This window comes from Dissoconium aciculare (assembly GCF_010015565.1).
Source record: "Dissoconium aciculare CBS 342.82 unplaced genomic scaffold K489scaffold_5, whole genome shotgun sequence".
NCBI lineage: Eukaryota > Fungi > Ascomycota > Dothideomycetes > Mycosphaerellales > Dissoconiaceae > Dissoconium > Dissoconium aciculare.
Genome location: NW_022984955.1, coordinates 863,956 through 878,566, shown reverse-complemented (window position 1 = coordinate 878,566; position 14,611 = coordinate 863,956). Strand labels below are relative to the sequence as shown.

The window sequence follows — 14,611 nt, the reverse complement described above, 5'->3', positions numbered from 1 at the left end:
AAATTTGGCAAATTCGGATTGTATTTCAAACTTTGCATGATTGTTCTTTTCGATGCCTGTTGTATACACATCGCTATCGCTACCATGGCCATTCTTACATCTGCTGCATAAGATTGTCACGCCAATCGTAGGCCACATCGCTGTCATCCTCACTATCATTGTCGGCACTGTCATCCCCCATATCGCTATCAACTTCATCTTCCGGTTGGGCCAGACCGGGTTGCAGGAAATACCTACTCCGTTCTACAGGCATGAATCCAGGGGCAATAGCTCGAACTCTTGCTGCTGTCACTGACTCGAGACTTTGCTGATGTCGCTCAAGCTGCTGATGTACAGCTTGATTATAGATGAGTAGTTCCTGATGTCTCGCGGCCATCAATTTCATCTCGCAGTTGAGAATGGGCTGTAATGAAGAGAGCCCGACTTCCGCCCATCTCTTTTGCAATTTCCTGATCTCTTTGTGCGCAATGTTGGGGCTTGCAAAGCCAAATTGGACTCCCTGCAGGAATGCGATTCTTGCTTTATCTCGATTGAAATGCGACAATGCTAAGCTACCGTGTAGAGTTAAAGCGTTTAGAAATTGCTCGGAGAGGGCAAACCAATCTTCGGGTGATCCTTTCTGAGGTTGGATGCAAAAGCCGTGGATGATGTCCGAGACGACGTGTCGAATGCCAGAAGGATAATATCCTACGCCTGTTAGAAGCACGAACTTGGCAATCCCAGACACTGTATCTTTTCCTCTTTCAGAAGAAAGCGGAATCTGGTCGGCCTTGAGATCGTCTCTGAGAGTAGGTTCAACGTCTTTCCGCCCTCTCTTACGAAAAAGCTTCTCCAGACGGAAAATTCTCTTCATGTCTGAATCATTCTCAATTTCTTGACAAAGCTCATTGATAGTGATGGTTTGCAGTATCGCTTGTTTTGGGATCGTGCGCCAGACCAGAAATTCGGAGATCGTAGGACATCGATGACCACCGTAGCTGAAGAGATGCTGATTCGCAGGAGCTTCGCGGTATGACTTTGCGTGGAAAATATGATGTTTAGAAAATTGCTGTCGATCGATGATTGCCCACGAAACATTATTGTTTCCTGGCTCGAGCTTCTTCTTATACGCATTTACGATAGACCAAATCAGTACGTTACTGCAACCGACATATGGCGAGAGAAACTTGACGTTTCGGTCCAGGTGCTAAAGGGCGAGCGTCAGTATATATATGTTGGATCTCAACCTACCCAAAATTTGCTCACGTGGAATATATCAACAGAGTGACTGTGTGCAGGGCCCGGATCGTCATCATATAGAGACTGTACCCCAAAGTGCTTGCGGGAAGTGAAGCCGTTGCTGCTGTTCCGACTTGTGGGTCCTTGGTCTATAAAAAATCGCCACAGAACTCCGTTTGATTGGATGGTGTCGAGGTGTGCCTCGACTTCGGTGACTGGGAAAACAGGTCGTCGAATCTTGGCTAATCCGCGAGGCGATACGTCGATAGTCTTGCCGTCATCCCTAAGATGTGGTGTTGTTGGGAAATGCTGTCCTTTGGCTGTCTTGCGCTTGGCCAAGGCCTGTGTATTGACCATGGATTTTGTTGGTTTCGTCACTTTATCAATGCGAATTCGATCTTGCCTAGCGCCCTCCTTCGCTTGAGTTTTGGAAAGGATAGTTCCGGATCCCTGCAGGTGTAGGTGAAGACATTCGGCACTTGACATGATCTTTTGCTTCAGCATTGCTCTTCGCCGATCTTCGCTTAGGCTACGAGGAGGTTCGGAAATGACAGTCCAGTCTTTGGGTCGTCTGTCTTTATACTGAGCATAAAGACGTTCCGCAATGTCAGCGTCACTTTCGAAGCCACAAGCTTCAAGTTCTTCTTTGAACACGACTCCGAACACTTTGGCTACACTCTGCTTTTCGTAGAGGGCTTCGAACATGAGCTGCAACCCAAGGCGCAAATTATATGTCCATCTCATTAATGGTCCGCTCCTTTTAGGGCGGTTGGAGGGTGACTTGGTGACGCCGCCTCTTCGAGATGATGTATGCTGTGACTTGGCCATCCCGATAACGAGGTCGATCTGCGGCCGAAAGTTCTGTACAAAGTCAAGATGTTGAAGGATGTCCGCATCTGCCAATCGTAGAAGTGGTGCAATCGAAATTAAATCTGCTCACTTTCACTTGACTATAGCGCTTTGAAAGAGCTCCCTGCAGAGACTTGAGCAATGACATAAGAATGCTGCATCCATGACGATGTGAATGGTAGCTTTCGGAAGTGAAGCCACCGCTGGAAAGATCTCGGATGCGTACGCGACCATAAGAGTAGCCGGCGATGACTCATTTCTCAGGCTCTGTAATAAGAATGATGCAAGCGAAGCCCATGTCGATCCCGATCGTTAAGAAGCATAGGAAATGCTATTAGCAGCCACAGCCACAGCTACAGCCGAAGCCATGTAATCATGTTGGAGACCAATTGACTGCTGAGGCGGTTGAATATGCCGCCTCAACCTGACGTCTTATCAGACATGTGATTGGGACATGAAGTCCCATCGGACATGTGATCGGCACTTGACGATGATACAGCATCTGAACTCCCGTTATGCGCCGACTGAACTGCATCGACAGCACTATTTGCTTCCTTCTTCTTTCCGATACCCTTGGGCTTTTTCGCGCTCACAGCCTCGTGCTTGTTCTTCCACATGCCTCCGTAGCGGTAGAACTTGTGCTCCTCGGTACCATCACCGTCCATAACGCCGCCCGAGACGTCTTTCCAACATTTCCCGGTACAGACGAAGTTCCATTTGCCGGTCTCGTCTATTTGGCACCGGATGAGGACATCGCGTCGAGTTGCACATAGTGAACATGGCTTGCTATGATCTGCTTTATCGCGTTTGGAAGGCATCGTTGCGGACGACTGACGTCAGCTCTAGTTGCTGGGAGGTTTTCTTAGACAATAGTAAGGAAGAGTATCCTGGTTGATTGCTGCCAATCCCTTTGGAAGAGAGCCAGATTGTAGAATATTTTTTTCGAAAATCAGCCTAATGCTTCACGCGTGCCCGTGTAATTGACTATGTACAAAACAGTATGTCTTCTCGTAGAAAATGTAGAGGCAATTGTGCAAGTCATTGGGCAACGTCATTATCGCTTCCTCGGCGTAGCTAAAGTAGCCCTTCAATGACGCGCCGGAAGCTCGAGTCGCCGCGTCTGAAGCGGCAGGCCCATCTATAGATATACTTGACGATCAGACCTCCCAAGATAGTACATCACATTTCGCATAGACCTAAACTCATACACATTTTTCGAAACAATGTCAGGAGGCGCAGTACCTACGACCGGCCTTGTTGGTCCGCCAGCAACGATAGCCGATCCGAACAACAATCCCGTCGCAACTAATGTCGCCGACATCAAGGCACACTCGCCCGCTGCTAATGGCCTTGGACCCTTGGTTCGTATGCGCATCTTGAAGCCCGCCAACCTTCCCGATCACCCAGATCTCGCCGCACACCAAACCGCCGGCGAACAGCCCCAGTTATCTGCCTTCCTACACAACGTCCTCTCCGAAGGCTACGCCTTCACAACTCAATATTGGCCTAAACACTTCACCGTCAAGGCGCGCGATAAGCCCTCACCGCCCAGCACCGCCCGAGTTGAAGTCGTCACGCACGAGATCCAGAGCTCGGAGCTGCCTGTTCATGCCCGCGCTGAAGATGGACGGACTGTAGAAAACTGGTGTGGACGTACCAGCATCCATGAGAATGCTGCCAAGGCCGGCACCGCCAGCTGGGAGGAGTTCGACGGCGGCCTGCGCCAAGACCACAGCCAGCACGAGAAGGACTACACGCCGCTCCTGTTTGATGCACACGAGGTGCTCTCGTGGCCGGTAGAGGCGCAGGTCGGACCCGAGGGTGATGTCTGGAACGAAGCGCGTGCGGTGGTGATGGAGATGGCCCATAACATGCCTGGTCCGCTCGGACAACGGATTTTCCGCGTGTTAGTCGTTACGGCGAAGCGTGAGGGCGAGTTCTTTGTGGCGCAAATCCCGGTGGACACAACACACATGTCGGGCTCCAAATACCGAAACGACGCGAAGATGACGGAAGGTGTCTACTGTAGTGTTGAGTATGGGTCACTCCTGGAGAACGGGACCAAGGTTAAGTGGCAGATGGCGACCGCGAGTGACGCAGGCGGCTCTTTGCCTATGTGGGTCCAAAAGGTGGGCATCCCTGGTGCTGTGACGAAGGACGTTGGCTTCTTTATGGAGTGGGTTGAGAAGGTACGCAAGGGTCAAGCGTAAATGCCCGTTTTATATGTATGCTATTCGGGCACTCTCCTTCGTTGGTTGAGGCGAGAACATGACCGAGCAACGATACCCGGGAACGAACTACGTGTAAACTTCCATAATGAGACCAAAGCTGGGACACCACGAGCGCAAACATACAAGCAAGTTGAATTATATTTCGATGACCTGTGGTCATATACGCGATGGAGCTGTAGAAATACATAGGACCAGACATGCTTATCCTGCATGTCGATAACCCGCAAAACCGAGGACAGAGCCATTGCTTGTCCTTTGCACAGGAAGCTGCCGCATCATCCAGATGCTATGCCGAGAACTCCGTGCGCCCCATGAATTTACTCAGCAGGGTATATCTTGTATTCCCAAACCTCCGTTACGCCAACATAGCAACAAATGAATCAGGAGCAGGGATATTGTTAAGTTGAGGAGCGTCGAGTTGACTGTATTCAGGAATAAGTCTTGGACTTTTGCGGAATCACAGAACGTCGTAGATGTTCCTTGTGATAGGATTCGCGCCCGTTAGTGCAGGACTGCGAGGATCTGAGCCATCTGATGTTCGTGGGCGTAATGGATCGTGCGGCCGATGCTCGGTACGGATGGTCAAAGCGAAGGGGTTGTGTGTGAATTCTGTCGCGCGAGGCGACGTGAGAGCTTCGTCGACAGTACTGAGATTGGCTACAGCGCGTCGGAGAGGTAGACTAGCTTTGATCTTGGCCTGCAAGCTCTGAAGCTGCTCCTGCTCTCGAATGCTCGGCGCGGAGATTTTCTTCCGGAGTCTGCGTGCGAATGACAATGGTTCAAGCCTAGGTGCAGGTTGCGGCGCAGGTTGTGGCTCGGCCTGAACATAAGAATCCCGGTTCCGACCTGACAGTGAGCGCCGCGGCGTGTCTTCGTCCCGACCCATAGAACCCATGCCGAGCGACGCCAAAAGTGCTGACCGATCAAACAACGATTGACCGAATCCATTGGCTGTTGGCGACATCAGGCCGAATTTGTCGACCGAGTCCACTTCTTGTGACGGTTGCAGAGGAAGCATGGCGAATTCGGTTGCTCGCGGTGAAAGCGGCAACTCCATTGGAGGAGCTTCTAGGGCAGGTGACATTGGCGCAGCCTCCAGGGCCGAGACAGATTTTCCGAAATCCGGATGATTGGAATCTACGATATTTAGAACGGGCACAACGTGACCTGAGGGGTCGACAAAGGCACTCGTAGTTCGGACTGTTCCAATTGAATTGATGGAATTCGCAGTGCTGCCGTTTCTCTGCCAAAAAGCCCCACCAGGCGCAGATGATGGGGCAGGGCTGACCCTACCCAGGTCGACAGAGTTCTTCTGTTCGACCGAAGGCGAGATTCTGCCGGTGAAAGGCCCATCTTGAGATCCGAAAGATGATTGCCTTACTGAAAAGGGTGAACGCCAATCGCTCAAAGCGGACGTTGGGGTAATTGGGCTCATTCCACTTCCACGATTGCTGGCAAGTCGGCCACCGTTCGCGAGGCTAGATCGGAATTCTTGCAACTGCATGATCAAATTCATATTTGGCCCGATCCACTTACTCCTTGACTTGACGAAGTCGTAAGCTTCTTGCACGCTGAGCTGAGGTGCTTTGTAGAGCCCGTATGCGACCACGAGACTTGCAGAACGGCTCACGCCGCATTGACAGTGAACGAGTACCCGTTTGCCCTCATTGACTTTTTCATCCATCATTTTACATAGGCCGAGAAGCTCTGGTACAATATCACTATTGTGTTCCCAAGGGATGTGAATGTACTCTGGCTGCTTTTCCTCGGCCAATGTAGCGACGTATTTCTGAGTTGAAGGTTCGCTGGCTTGATATGCATGAGACGCTTTCTGTTCGACGTCGGGAGCACGCCTTGGGGCATATTGTATGCCCCCACCACCGTCTATCCGAATGTCAGGTTCTATAGCCGGTGTTTCGGCTGGTTTGACGAAAGGATTTCGGACTTCACTCGCCACATTGAGAATGACATCGAATGTGCTGGCTTGTGCTGCTGTCGGCTCGAGGTAGAGATAGACGTTGGGCTCATAAATGCAGATCGGTCCGTTGGGGTATGCTTCCGGCTTCTCCTCGCGTGATAAAGGAACATCGAAGTTCTGTTCCTCCTCTTCCACAACATGGAAAGATTCCTTGAGAGGAGAGAAAAGAGTGTCGAGTGGCTGCGGTCGACGCTTTTCTGAATTTGAAGGTCCATTGGAAAAGCTCAAGCCGCTGACTAATGGCAATGAAGGAGATGATTGGAAATGTCTCAGAGTAGCAGGTTTGCTGAATCCTGGAGTTGGAGGAATAGCCAGGCGGATTTCTTGCGGCGGAGCCTTGTTCAGGCCCGGCGTCATGATTGTCAAGCCGAGCGCAGCGGGCTTGCGCCTCGGCGGTGTCGGTGGCTTGACAAAAGATGGCGATAGGATCGACAGCTTCGGATCTACCGCTGCGCGGAGTGGTAAGTTCAACGGGGCGGGAGCCTTGCCCGGCTTGCCGCTTGTGTTGACCGCCAAGTTCTTGAGATTTCGTCCCTTTTTCGGCATAGGCTGCTTCTGCATCTCAAAGAAAGTTCCACGGGCCTCGTCGGCCGTCCGCGGTCGCATCAGGCCGACGTTGAATGAGGTGGGCGGCGGTGATTCGGGTGACGAGCCTGGAGAGGGTTCTGTGGCGCTCGAGTCATCAACAACCGAGTAAGTAGCTGTCGGCGACGACTCGTTGGATGCCGTCGTGTTGGTTGAGTCACTGAGCTTGTGGTGATGATATCTCGAGTAGGACCCCATGAAGTTAGACGATGTTGTGTCAGGTTTGTGTAATGACACCTCTGGTTGGTATTGTTGTTGCGGCAAGGGCTCAGAGTCTGTCATTATCGACACTGTGGTTGATGGAAAATGCGATGTCGATGGTCGCAAGGACGATGTGTGCTGGTAATGGTTCATCCTTGTGAAGTAGGCGTAGGGGCGAATTAGAGTGCAAGACAGAAACAGGCGCAGTGAATGATTGAGTGATTTCACTGGTGACGGGAAATGATCTAAGGATCAGCATGTTAGTATTGCAGAGCAAGGATTTGTCCTACGACACAGGCTGACGAAGATGAGAGAAACGAATGCTTTGAAAGCACGGAATCTCGGGCAGGCATAGTGGCGCGCAATTTGCGCCATGCACGAAGTTACGCACCGATAGATCTTCACCAGGAAGAAATATGACCAGAGATACCAGATCTCTAAATAAGTTTGGGTGATATCGCGTGAGCAGCGACAAGCTTGTTAGGACGACGAGGAGTGGAAGAACCGGACTCGATACTTGTTCAGCTGGCGAGGATGTCGATCTATAGTATGCTTTAACACATAGTCGCGACGTGTGATGAGCTGGGCAGGATAATTCAAAAGTGGGTTCGAAATGTCTTGCCACGCCTTGCAGATAGACGCTCGCGAACAGCAGCGAACAGAATCGGCGTTGGACCAATCCTCTGTGTGAGAGCTGCAGCTGCCGATGAACTGAGCCGGCTTCGAAAGTGCTCGTCTGGGCGCTAGCCAATGAGAAGTCTGCACGAGCCGCTACCACAAGCGCTGTGAACCAATCAGCATGCATTTTCGCACAGCCATCACTGCTGTGGCCGGAAGTGCATAGGAATGCAAGAGAGGACGCAATGATCGTCTGCTCAAATGCCTGCACCCTCTGCTATAGAAGGGTGGAATCGCTTTCATAGAACGAGAGTGAGGCGAAAAGCGTCAACTTACCAGCTGGGTTAAACGGACGAGTCTCGAATTAATTCCACCTTGATCCGAAGACGTCACGAAATGATGCGTGGATTACGCTTGAGAGAATGTAGAGATTTCCAGTGCAGATGTGAGTCTCTGCGAAGAAGTCGAATTTGAATCGAGTCCAAATGCTCGTTGTGGTGTTGTAAGCCGGTCGCCAAGCGTGCGCAGTGCGAAGCAGGCAGGTTGCGACAGGATCGATTTGAAAGGAAGAGGCGCAGCTCAGCGCTACAGCACTTGTTGCGCTCGTCGAAAATGATATGTGTTCCGCAGTCTTTTGCACTTTCCAACTCGTCTCTCCCGTCGGGCCAGATGCGCTGCGCGGCACTCTAAATATGCGCGGCTTTGAGGCGGAGCACAAGTCGCAAAGGAAGTGGACGCGTTTGTCGTCGAGGTCGCTATGGCGTGAACGGTGATGTCGAAAGACGGAGGCGCAGAAGTCGGAGGATATGATTTGAAGGTGTCGTACTGGCGACGAATTGACGGAAGAAAGAAAATGAGTAACAGAGACGGAGAGAAAAGGTCAGTAGGTGAAGGCGTATGCGAGTGAACGACGAGCACAACTAGAGGTGCAGGTGTGCTCCCTTGCACACAGGAGGAAGGAAGGGTCGCAGAGGAAGTGGAGACGAATGGAGGTGTCGATTTGCCTGCTCGCTTTGCCTGGCTGCAGGTGCAATTGCAGCAAGCCTCGTCCGATTGCCCTAAAAGGAATGGGTCAACAAACGTGCATGGAGTCTCGGGCAGTTCCAGAGCGGATGGGGTGTGGGTGCGCGTGTGAGAAGCACTGTCATTCTCTCTTACAAGGTTAGTTATTATTATTACCATAATTCCTGCGATATATTACTATAACAGTAGGATCCCGTAGACAGGTTCGTTTCAACGGCGACGGACGACCTGCTTGGGTTGCTCCCAGTGTGTGTCTGGTCCTCCCAGGGAATTGGTTGGCATCCGTCCTCGTCGGCCGCTCTTACTGAATATGGGCTAACCCTTCTGGACAAAGCTTCCGCCCGCTTCTAAAAATAGCTCGAAACACAGGCAACCTTGGGAATGTAATAATAATATGCTGACTCCATTTAGCTGCATCGGCATCAAACTCAACGGCGCCTGTTCTACTGTGTCCCCCTCAAGATCCAGATCCATACCTCTTCCTTCAGTTGCGAGAGATTTTCACTTCTGTTTTGTACAATACTACAAGGCTTGGTGAGCATTCCGCACATTTGCCGGGATTACATCGTCGCTACATTCAGCTCAGTCGCACATTATGCAGTGCCGAAGTGGTGATTCATTGCGACATGTCAGAAAGGCTAATAAAGTCTGCTGTGGTGACATCAAAGACGGGGATTATGACAAGCTCCTCCAGCACCAGAAGGGGCCCATAGATGCGGCAGCTCACATCCCACCCCATGCGTCGAGAATGTGCTGCTGATTCGCAAATGCTCGATATGGTCGATAGCAACAACAGGACTTTCCAACAAATAAGTGTGTACATCGGTGAACACTGGGACTAAAAATACCATTTCAGCAAACTACTGGCCCTTCCATTGCCCTTCTGCCCACTTCCAGTTCCATGTCATTGCTACAGTATGGCGAATGTAAAGGACATCAAGACGTCCTGTATGAAGAAAATACCGGAGTAACTTCAAACATCGGGTCACAATGATCAATCCGCATGATTTCCGACACGCCGATGCCGCCTTCGTGTGCGCCTCGTTCAGGGTCGTTTAAAAGCGGGTTGCTATTTCAGACGTGATTTCATTACTGCTCTAACGCCCGTTCGGCATTAGCTCGGCCCATCCAATACATTGCACGTCAAATTAAAACGCCCTCCGCAAGGATCCCGCATCGCGATCGTATTGTGATTTCCCAACGGAGAGAATGGCTTTTACAGGCATCCGTCCAATCTCTCTTGCTCACACATGTGCATCAGTCAGTATTCTCAGACACGGCTGAACAGTACGAACATGAGGGTGGTCAGACACTGTCTGTCAACGAACATGTAGATCATGAGCAATGGTGGTATTGAATTCAGACAGGCGAATCAGCCTTCTAGAAACGAGCGTTGCTCAAGGCCCTGATCGCGGGTTGAAACTGACGGTCGCCCTGCACATCAACCCATCAGCAAACAACAACGTTCCGATCTGCAACTTCAGTGCGGGTTGATCCTCATTTCACAGCCTTGTACATTACGTCAGTGCCATGGCGCGCTCTCAAGAGCGCATGCGCTACTCAGGAGTTCTCTCTCACGCGCTCGTGGCGTGGTCTGTACTGGCTACGACATCGCGTGTAATCCTTGCTCTCTCTGTGATGACTGGTGCTGAAACACTCGTCCTGACTCCTGCGTGATCTCGCTGAGGCGAATGCCACTCGGAACTTGCATCATTTGCGACATTTCCACCTGCGAACGCCTCCTCACGTGAACCTGCGCCAAAATTTGGCATTGCATGTCACCAAGCTGTCAAGCGTAAACCTCGAGTCACCTGTCATTAATCGGGTAGTCTGCCGTCGCCTGGCTTGCATGTAGCAATGATCGCGCGGCCACACCAGCTTCCGATGGCTGCCGGGATCCTCGCAGTACGTGAGATCCAATCCGAGTAAACGGCATGACCACTTCTCTATCGCCCCGACGCAATAATTGTTACGACGAAACGAAGACTTGGCCGTCTCTCGTACGCGGTGGCACGTTGCTCCACCAGTACAAATTCCATTGAAACTATACAAAGACGTTTCGTCGACTCGTGTACCATTTACACAGCTTTGGCTTTCATCGCATTTGTCAAGGACGCTTGTAAAACAAGCGCACAAAGTGAAGGACTCTCTATTCCTGATCCTTCAAGATTCCTCCTTTGATCAACGTCTCCTTCTCAGGTCGCTGTTGCAGTGCTTTGTCCAGCTGATCCGCTTTCATGCTCTTCTCCAGCTCTTTCTGTTGTCCGATGATTGCGGGTGCGACGCTGGAATCCGGAAGAATGTTTCGCTCAATGAGCTGCCCACGTTCAGGTCGCTTCGACAGACCCTGTTTTCAAATTGTCAGACTTCGTTGTCAACGGCCAGCCTTACTCGCGAACGCCGACACAGATACGATGGCAAAGAGGGCGATTCAATGTTAAATCCGGGTCGAACGGTCGTCCCTGCAGCTTGACTTTCATTGCTAACGCACTCACCTTCTTCAAGTTGTCGGTGATCATCTGCCTCTCTAGCTCCGCCTGTCGGGCTTGCAAGGTCGATGCGGCCGTGGTGTCATGTAGAATGTGGCGGTCCTTCAGGTCCTGCGCATCAGGTCGTTTGTGCAGATGCTTCTCAAGGTTTTGCTGAAGCTCCTGTTTTGTGCCGGTGGTCTGCTCAACACCAGACGGTCGGTCGCCTTTGTTCTGATCGTCGGACATGTTTGAGAATCTGGCAGTAGTGGTTTGCTTGCAAGTTTGGCGACTGATGCAGAGATGGGAACGGGTGATGAAAGTTTGGAGGTGTCGGCGAGGAGTGAAATGTCTAAACCTCCCGATCGTTAACCTTACAGGCACTCCAGGGTGCCTTCTGTGGAATCAAACCCTGACGTAGGGCGAGGCGCGAGCTTTGCGGCGATCTTCTGTAACCTCCAAAGCTCAATTTGATTGGTGACTACAGCTGCCCCACGGCTGCTTCTGCCATCTTTTGTGGGGAAAGCTGCAATCGGCAGAAGTGAGCTTAAGCTGCAGCACCATGCGGCTCACGGTAGCTCAAAACCAACTCGAAGCTGCTTGAACGCACTACATAGGTGCTCGTCGCTAGAGTCATGGAGTAGTCGCTGATCCATCGAGTCTGTCGTACCACGGATCTTTCGAACAATCCAAAACGAAGCAAGACACAGTGTCATCGACGGAAGACAATGAAAATGGAAAGTTTAGAAAATAAGCTGTAGCGCTTCTTTTCTCATCATACATTAACTACGATTCGTGCGTGATTCGCAAAAGCAGATCATCAGGTCGAGAACAATTAATGACAGGCTTTTGTCGAAGAGAACCCTCTGGTATCATGCCAAGATAGTATACCGCATCATTCCATGCTTGGTTGTCGTAGATGGAGGCTGCGCTGACATACGCTCAACCGCCTCAGAGCAAGTGGACAGGATGTGCATTGGTGCGCGTGAGCCATTTTGAATTTGCAGCAATTTCGTTGAGCGAGACTCAGCGTGTGCGGCTGTTGGGGTCAATCTAAGCACCCTCCTCGTCGTCACCAACGCGGATAGCGCCCTCGGAGCTGAGGCCCTGGGACCAGAAACCACCGATCTCGACGTTAGACTCAGGGATGCTGACGTGGGTGAACAAGAGCCAGGCACCGAAGATGGGCTTGGCAAGGATGTCGAGCACAGCGTAAGCAATAATCTCCTCGTCGATGTTGAGGTTGCGGCTGCCGTCAGCGATACCCCAGATGCTGTATAGTCAGGTTAGCACTGGCCCAAATTCGTCGGTCTCTGTGATTGCGGAAACTTACATAGGGTAGACTGTCCAGATGAGGAGGGTGAAGCCACCGATGGCGTTGAAGAAGTTTCCAACCTTGCCACCCTTGGCAACAGCGGCGCGACGGCCGTGGAAGACAAGCTCGAAAATGACAACGAGGTAGGCAATGCAGGCAATGGTGTACCAGCCCCACTTCTGCGGTGTACCCTCAGCACCGAAGGCAGCGAAGAGACCAGTGAGAATCATGATCAGGTCGGCGAAGATGGTGACCAGGATGTCGGCGCCGTTGAGACCGGCGAGCAGAGCCAAGTCGAGGAGGAGGAGAGGAGTGGTCAAGCTCCAGTCGATGTAACGCGCGTAGTAGACCTCGCGGTAGATCTCGTGGGTGGTGTCCGGAACGTGCTTGTGGGACTCCTTGACCTTAACGTGGTGGTAAGAGGCACCGTGCCCAGTGGCCATGGCGAAGTAGGAAAGGGCGGCGATGACGGTGATGAAGGTGGTGATGATGTGGTAAACGCGCTTGGACTGTGATTTGGTCAGTTTCAACACTTCCGACATCCAATATGACGATACTTACAGCGGGAACGTTCCAGGCCAAACCAGTGAAAACAACCGAGGCGACAGTCATGACCACGAAGACAACCCTGGAGGACCAGTCAGTACGATGTTCAGTTCGTCAAGCTTCAAAGTTTCAACGATGCCATAGGTAGGCTCAAATGCGTTCTTTCGCAACACATCACCACGCGGGAAGGCATCGTTTCTCCGATCACCGTAGTGACCAAATTTCGACTTACCAGAGAGTTCTGAAGCCAGTCTCGGTGGCAACCTGGTACTCAGGGAGAGATGGGACCACGGTGGGCACTGGTCACAGTTAGTTTATTTTCGAGACGCAACTCGTCGCTTTCCAACAGAGAGCAACTCACGGGGAGCGACCGAGGACGCCGCCGCGGCGAAAGCCTGAACTGGGTCGATCATGATTGCTGCTGGAAAGACAAATGCTTTCTGAGTCGATTATTATTGACGGTGATGGAGAATGATGAGGGAGGAGAAGGAGAGGAAGACGCTTCACGAAGATGATGAAGAGGACGTAGGCACCGACGACCAAAGCTTGGAAGCGCTCGGAGCAAGAGGAGGTGGGGCGGGTGTGTTCAGCCACAGACAAGTTGGTAGGCACAAGTACACGCATCATGACGGCATTACGAATTTGATTGTGAGCTAGCCCAACTTTACCCAGCAACAATCGATGTTTTGTCTGAACCTAATCCAGTCGGGGCTTGTTCGGACGGCAGGAACGATGGTCGGAGTGAACTCGTGATCCACTGGCTTCATCGCTGCTAGGCCATTTCCATGCACGATCAGAGTTTTTTTTTATATGAAAAGATCATTTCTATACAGCACTCAGGCATGCAAGGCCAACGGGCGCCATCAGAATCGTCGATACGTGGCGGTCAACTTGGAACGGTTGCGCTGGATGTAGAACAGAGCTTCCGCGCCTACTGGCTGGCTCTCATCTGCACGCGGAACGAAGATCCATTGTACGGTCGTGCCAGGCCCTAGGTTCCCGTCTGGCGCTTCCTGATGATGATGACACTGGGGAAAGCTCGCAGCTCTTTCTGGATGTAACGAACACGATCTGGGGATCGAAGTACTGTGGCTACGGGACTGCGACACCTTCATGGCTGCTACCCAGGTAGGTGTCTGCAATGATAACAATATTTATTGCAGGGTATGTAAACATTGTCGGACTGAACTCGAGGTTTCATGGCTGCAGAGTAATCATCATAACAATATGACGATCGATTGCGGGATGCCTACAGGTGGTGGTCGGTCTGATGATCAATTGCGTGGGCAGCTGCATTGATGTCGAGATAGCTCCTGTTGGCCTCCACCATCGACGGACCACAATGGACGATCGAGAATGCGGGAAGTGACCATCAAGGCGTCAGCCTCTCACGTTTGCTCTGACATCGTCGCTTGGCAAGCAATCCCGCTACTCAGAAAACAGAACTCATGACGGAACTCTATGTGTAAATCTTGATTTCATTGACGGCGCAGAAACACGTTATTTGAGTAGGAGTAGATTGGGGCGAACGACAACACTCTAGGTTCACCCTCACGATCATTCATTTTCAGCATCACGG

General features: G+C 51.5%; 6 protein-coding genes across 6 annotated transcripts; 1 reads left to right on the top strand and 5 right to left on the bottom strand.

Annotated features, from left to right (window-relative positions):
• Window positions 1–94: 94 nt before the first annotated feature.
• K489DRAFT_409396 (uncharacterized protein) lies at window positions 95–1,923 on the bottom strand (the record flags this gene model as incomplete). Its single annotated transcript, XM_033607575.1, has 2 exons — window positions 95–1,186; window positions 1,246–1,923. 2 exons carry the CDS (start codon window positions 1,921–1,923, stop codon window positions 95–97), a joined length of 1,770 nt encoding a protein of 589 aa, XP_033460601.1.
• A 107-nt stretch (window positions 1,924–2,030) lies between these two features.
• Window positions 2,031–3,021, bottom strand: K489DRAFT_379561 (uncharacterized protein). The gene is made up of 2 exons (XM_033604682.1): window positions 2,159–3,021; window positions 2,031–2,079 (listed from the first exon to the last, which is right to left on the bottom strand). The coding sequence occupies exon 1, from the start codon at window positions 2,883–2,885 to the stop codon at window positions 2,487–2,489; it is 399 nt and encodes a 132-aa protein (XP_033460600.1). The 5' UTR covers window positions 2,886–3,021; the 3' UTR covers window positions 2,031–2,079; window positions 2,159–2,486.
• Window positions 3,022–3,256: 235 nt separating this feature from the next.
• On the top strand, window positions 3,257–4,730 carry K489DRAFT_379559 (uncharacterized protein). Its single transcript, XM_033604681.1, has one exon. The coding sequence runs from the start codon at window positions 3,291–3,293 to the stop codon at window positions 4,275–4,277; it is 987 nt and encodes a 328-aa protein (XP_033460599.1). The 5' UTR covers window positions 3,257–3,290; the 3' UTR covers window positions 4,278–4,730.
• Window positions 4,731–5,769: 1,039 nt separating this feature from the next.
• Window positions 5,770–6,369, bottom strand: K489DRAFT_305554 (DSPc-domain-containing protein; the record flags this gene model as incomplete). Its single annotated transcript, XM_033600541.1, has 2 exons — window positions 5,770–6,087; window positions 6,229–6,369. Coding segments are annotated over 2 exons (459 nt in total), but the record flags the coding sequence as incomplete, so codon positions are not given.
• Window positions 6,370–10,440: 4,071 nt separating this feature from the next.
• On the bottom strand, window positions 10,441–11,608 carry K489DRAFT_379556 (RPEL repeat protein). Its single transcript, XM_033604680.1, has 2 exons — window positions 11,199–11,608; window positions 10,441–11,050 (listed from the first exon to the last, which is right to left on the bottom strand). Exons 1-2 carry the CDS (start codon window positions 11,418–11,420, stop codon window positions 10,853–10,855), a joined length of 420 nt encoding a protein of 139 aa, XP_033460597.1. The 5' UTR covers window positions 11,421–11,608; the 3' UTR covers window positions 10,441–10,852.
• Window positions 11,609–11,768: 160 nt separating this feature from the next.
• On the bottom strand, window positions 11,769–13,450 carry K489DRAFT_379555 (family A G protein-coupled receptor-like protein). The gene is made up of 5 exons (XM_033604679.1): window positions 13,394–13,450; window positions 13,265–13,331; window positions 13,048–13,114; window positions 12,505–12,995; window positions 11,769–12,444 (listed from the first exon to the last, which is right to left on the bottom strand). Exons 1-5 carry the CDS (start codon window positions 13,443–13,445, stop codon window positions 12,225–12,227), a joined length of 897 nt encoding a protein of 298 aa, XP_033460596.1. The 5' UTR covers window positions 13,446–13,450; the 3' UTR covers window positions 11,769–12,224.
• Between the last annotated feature and the right edge of the window lie 1,161 nt (window positions 13,451–14,611).

Bases quoted from the DNA above. Each gene is read 5' to 3' on its own strand.
- K489DRAFT_379559 (XM_033604681.1), top strand. From the start codon at position 3,291: ATGTCAGGAGGCGCAGTACCTACGACCGGCCTTGTTGGTCCGCCAGCA.
- K489DRAFT_379561 (XM_033604682.1), bottom strand. From the start codon at position 2,885: ATGCCTTCCAAACGCGATAAAGCAGATCATAGCAAGCCATGTTCACTA.
- K489DRAFT_379555 (XM_033604679.1), bottom strand. From the start codon at position 13,445: ATGATCGACCCAGTTCAGGCTTTCGCCGCGGCGGCGTCCTCGGTCGCT. The intron at 13,115-13,264 runs GTAAGTCGAAAT...CTGGTCCTCCAG, and splicing joins ACTGGCTTCAGAACTCTCTG to GGTTGTCTTCGTGGTCATGA. The intron at 12,996-13,047 runs GTAAGTATCGTC...ACCAAATCACAG, and splicing joins TGGCCTGGAACGTTCCCGCT to TCCAAGCGCGTTTACCACAT.
- K489DRAFT_379556 (XM_033604680.1), bottom strand. From the start codon at position 11,420: ATGTCCGACGATCAGAACAAAGGCGACCGACCGTCTGGTGTTGAGCAG. The intron at 11,051-11,198 runs GTGAGTGCGTTA...ATTTGAAAACAG, and splicing joins TCACCGACAACTTGAAGAAG to GGTCTGTCGAAGCGACCTGA.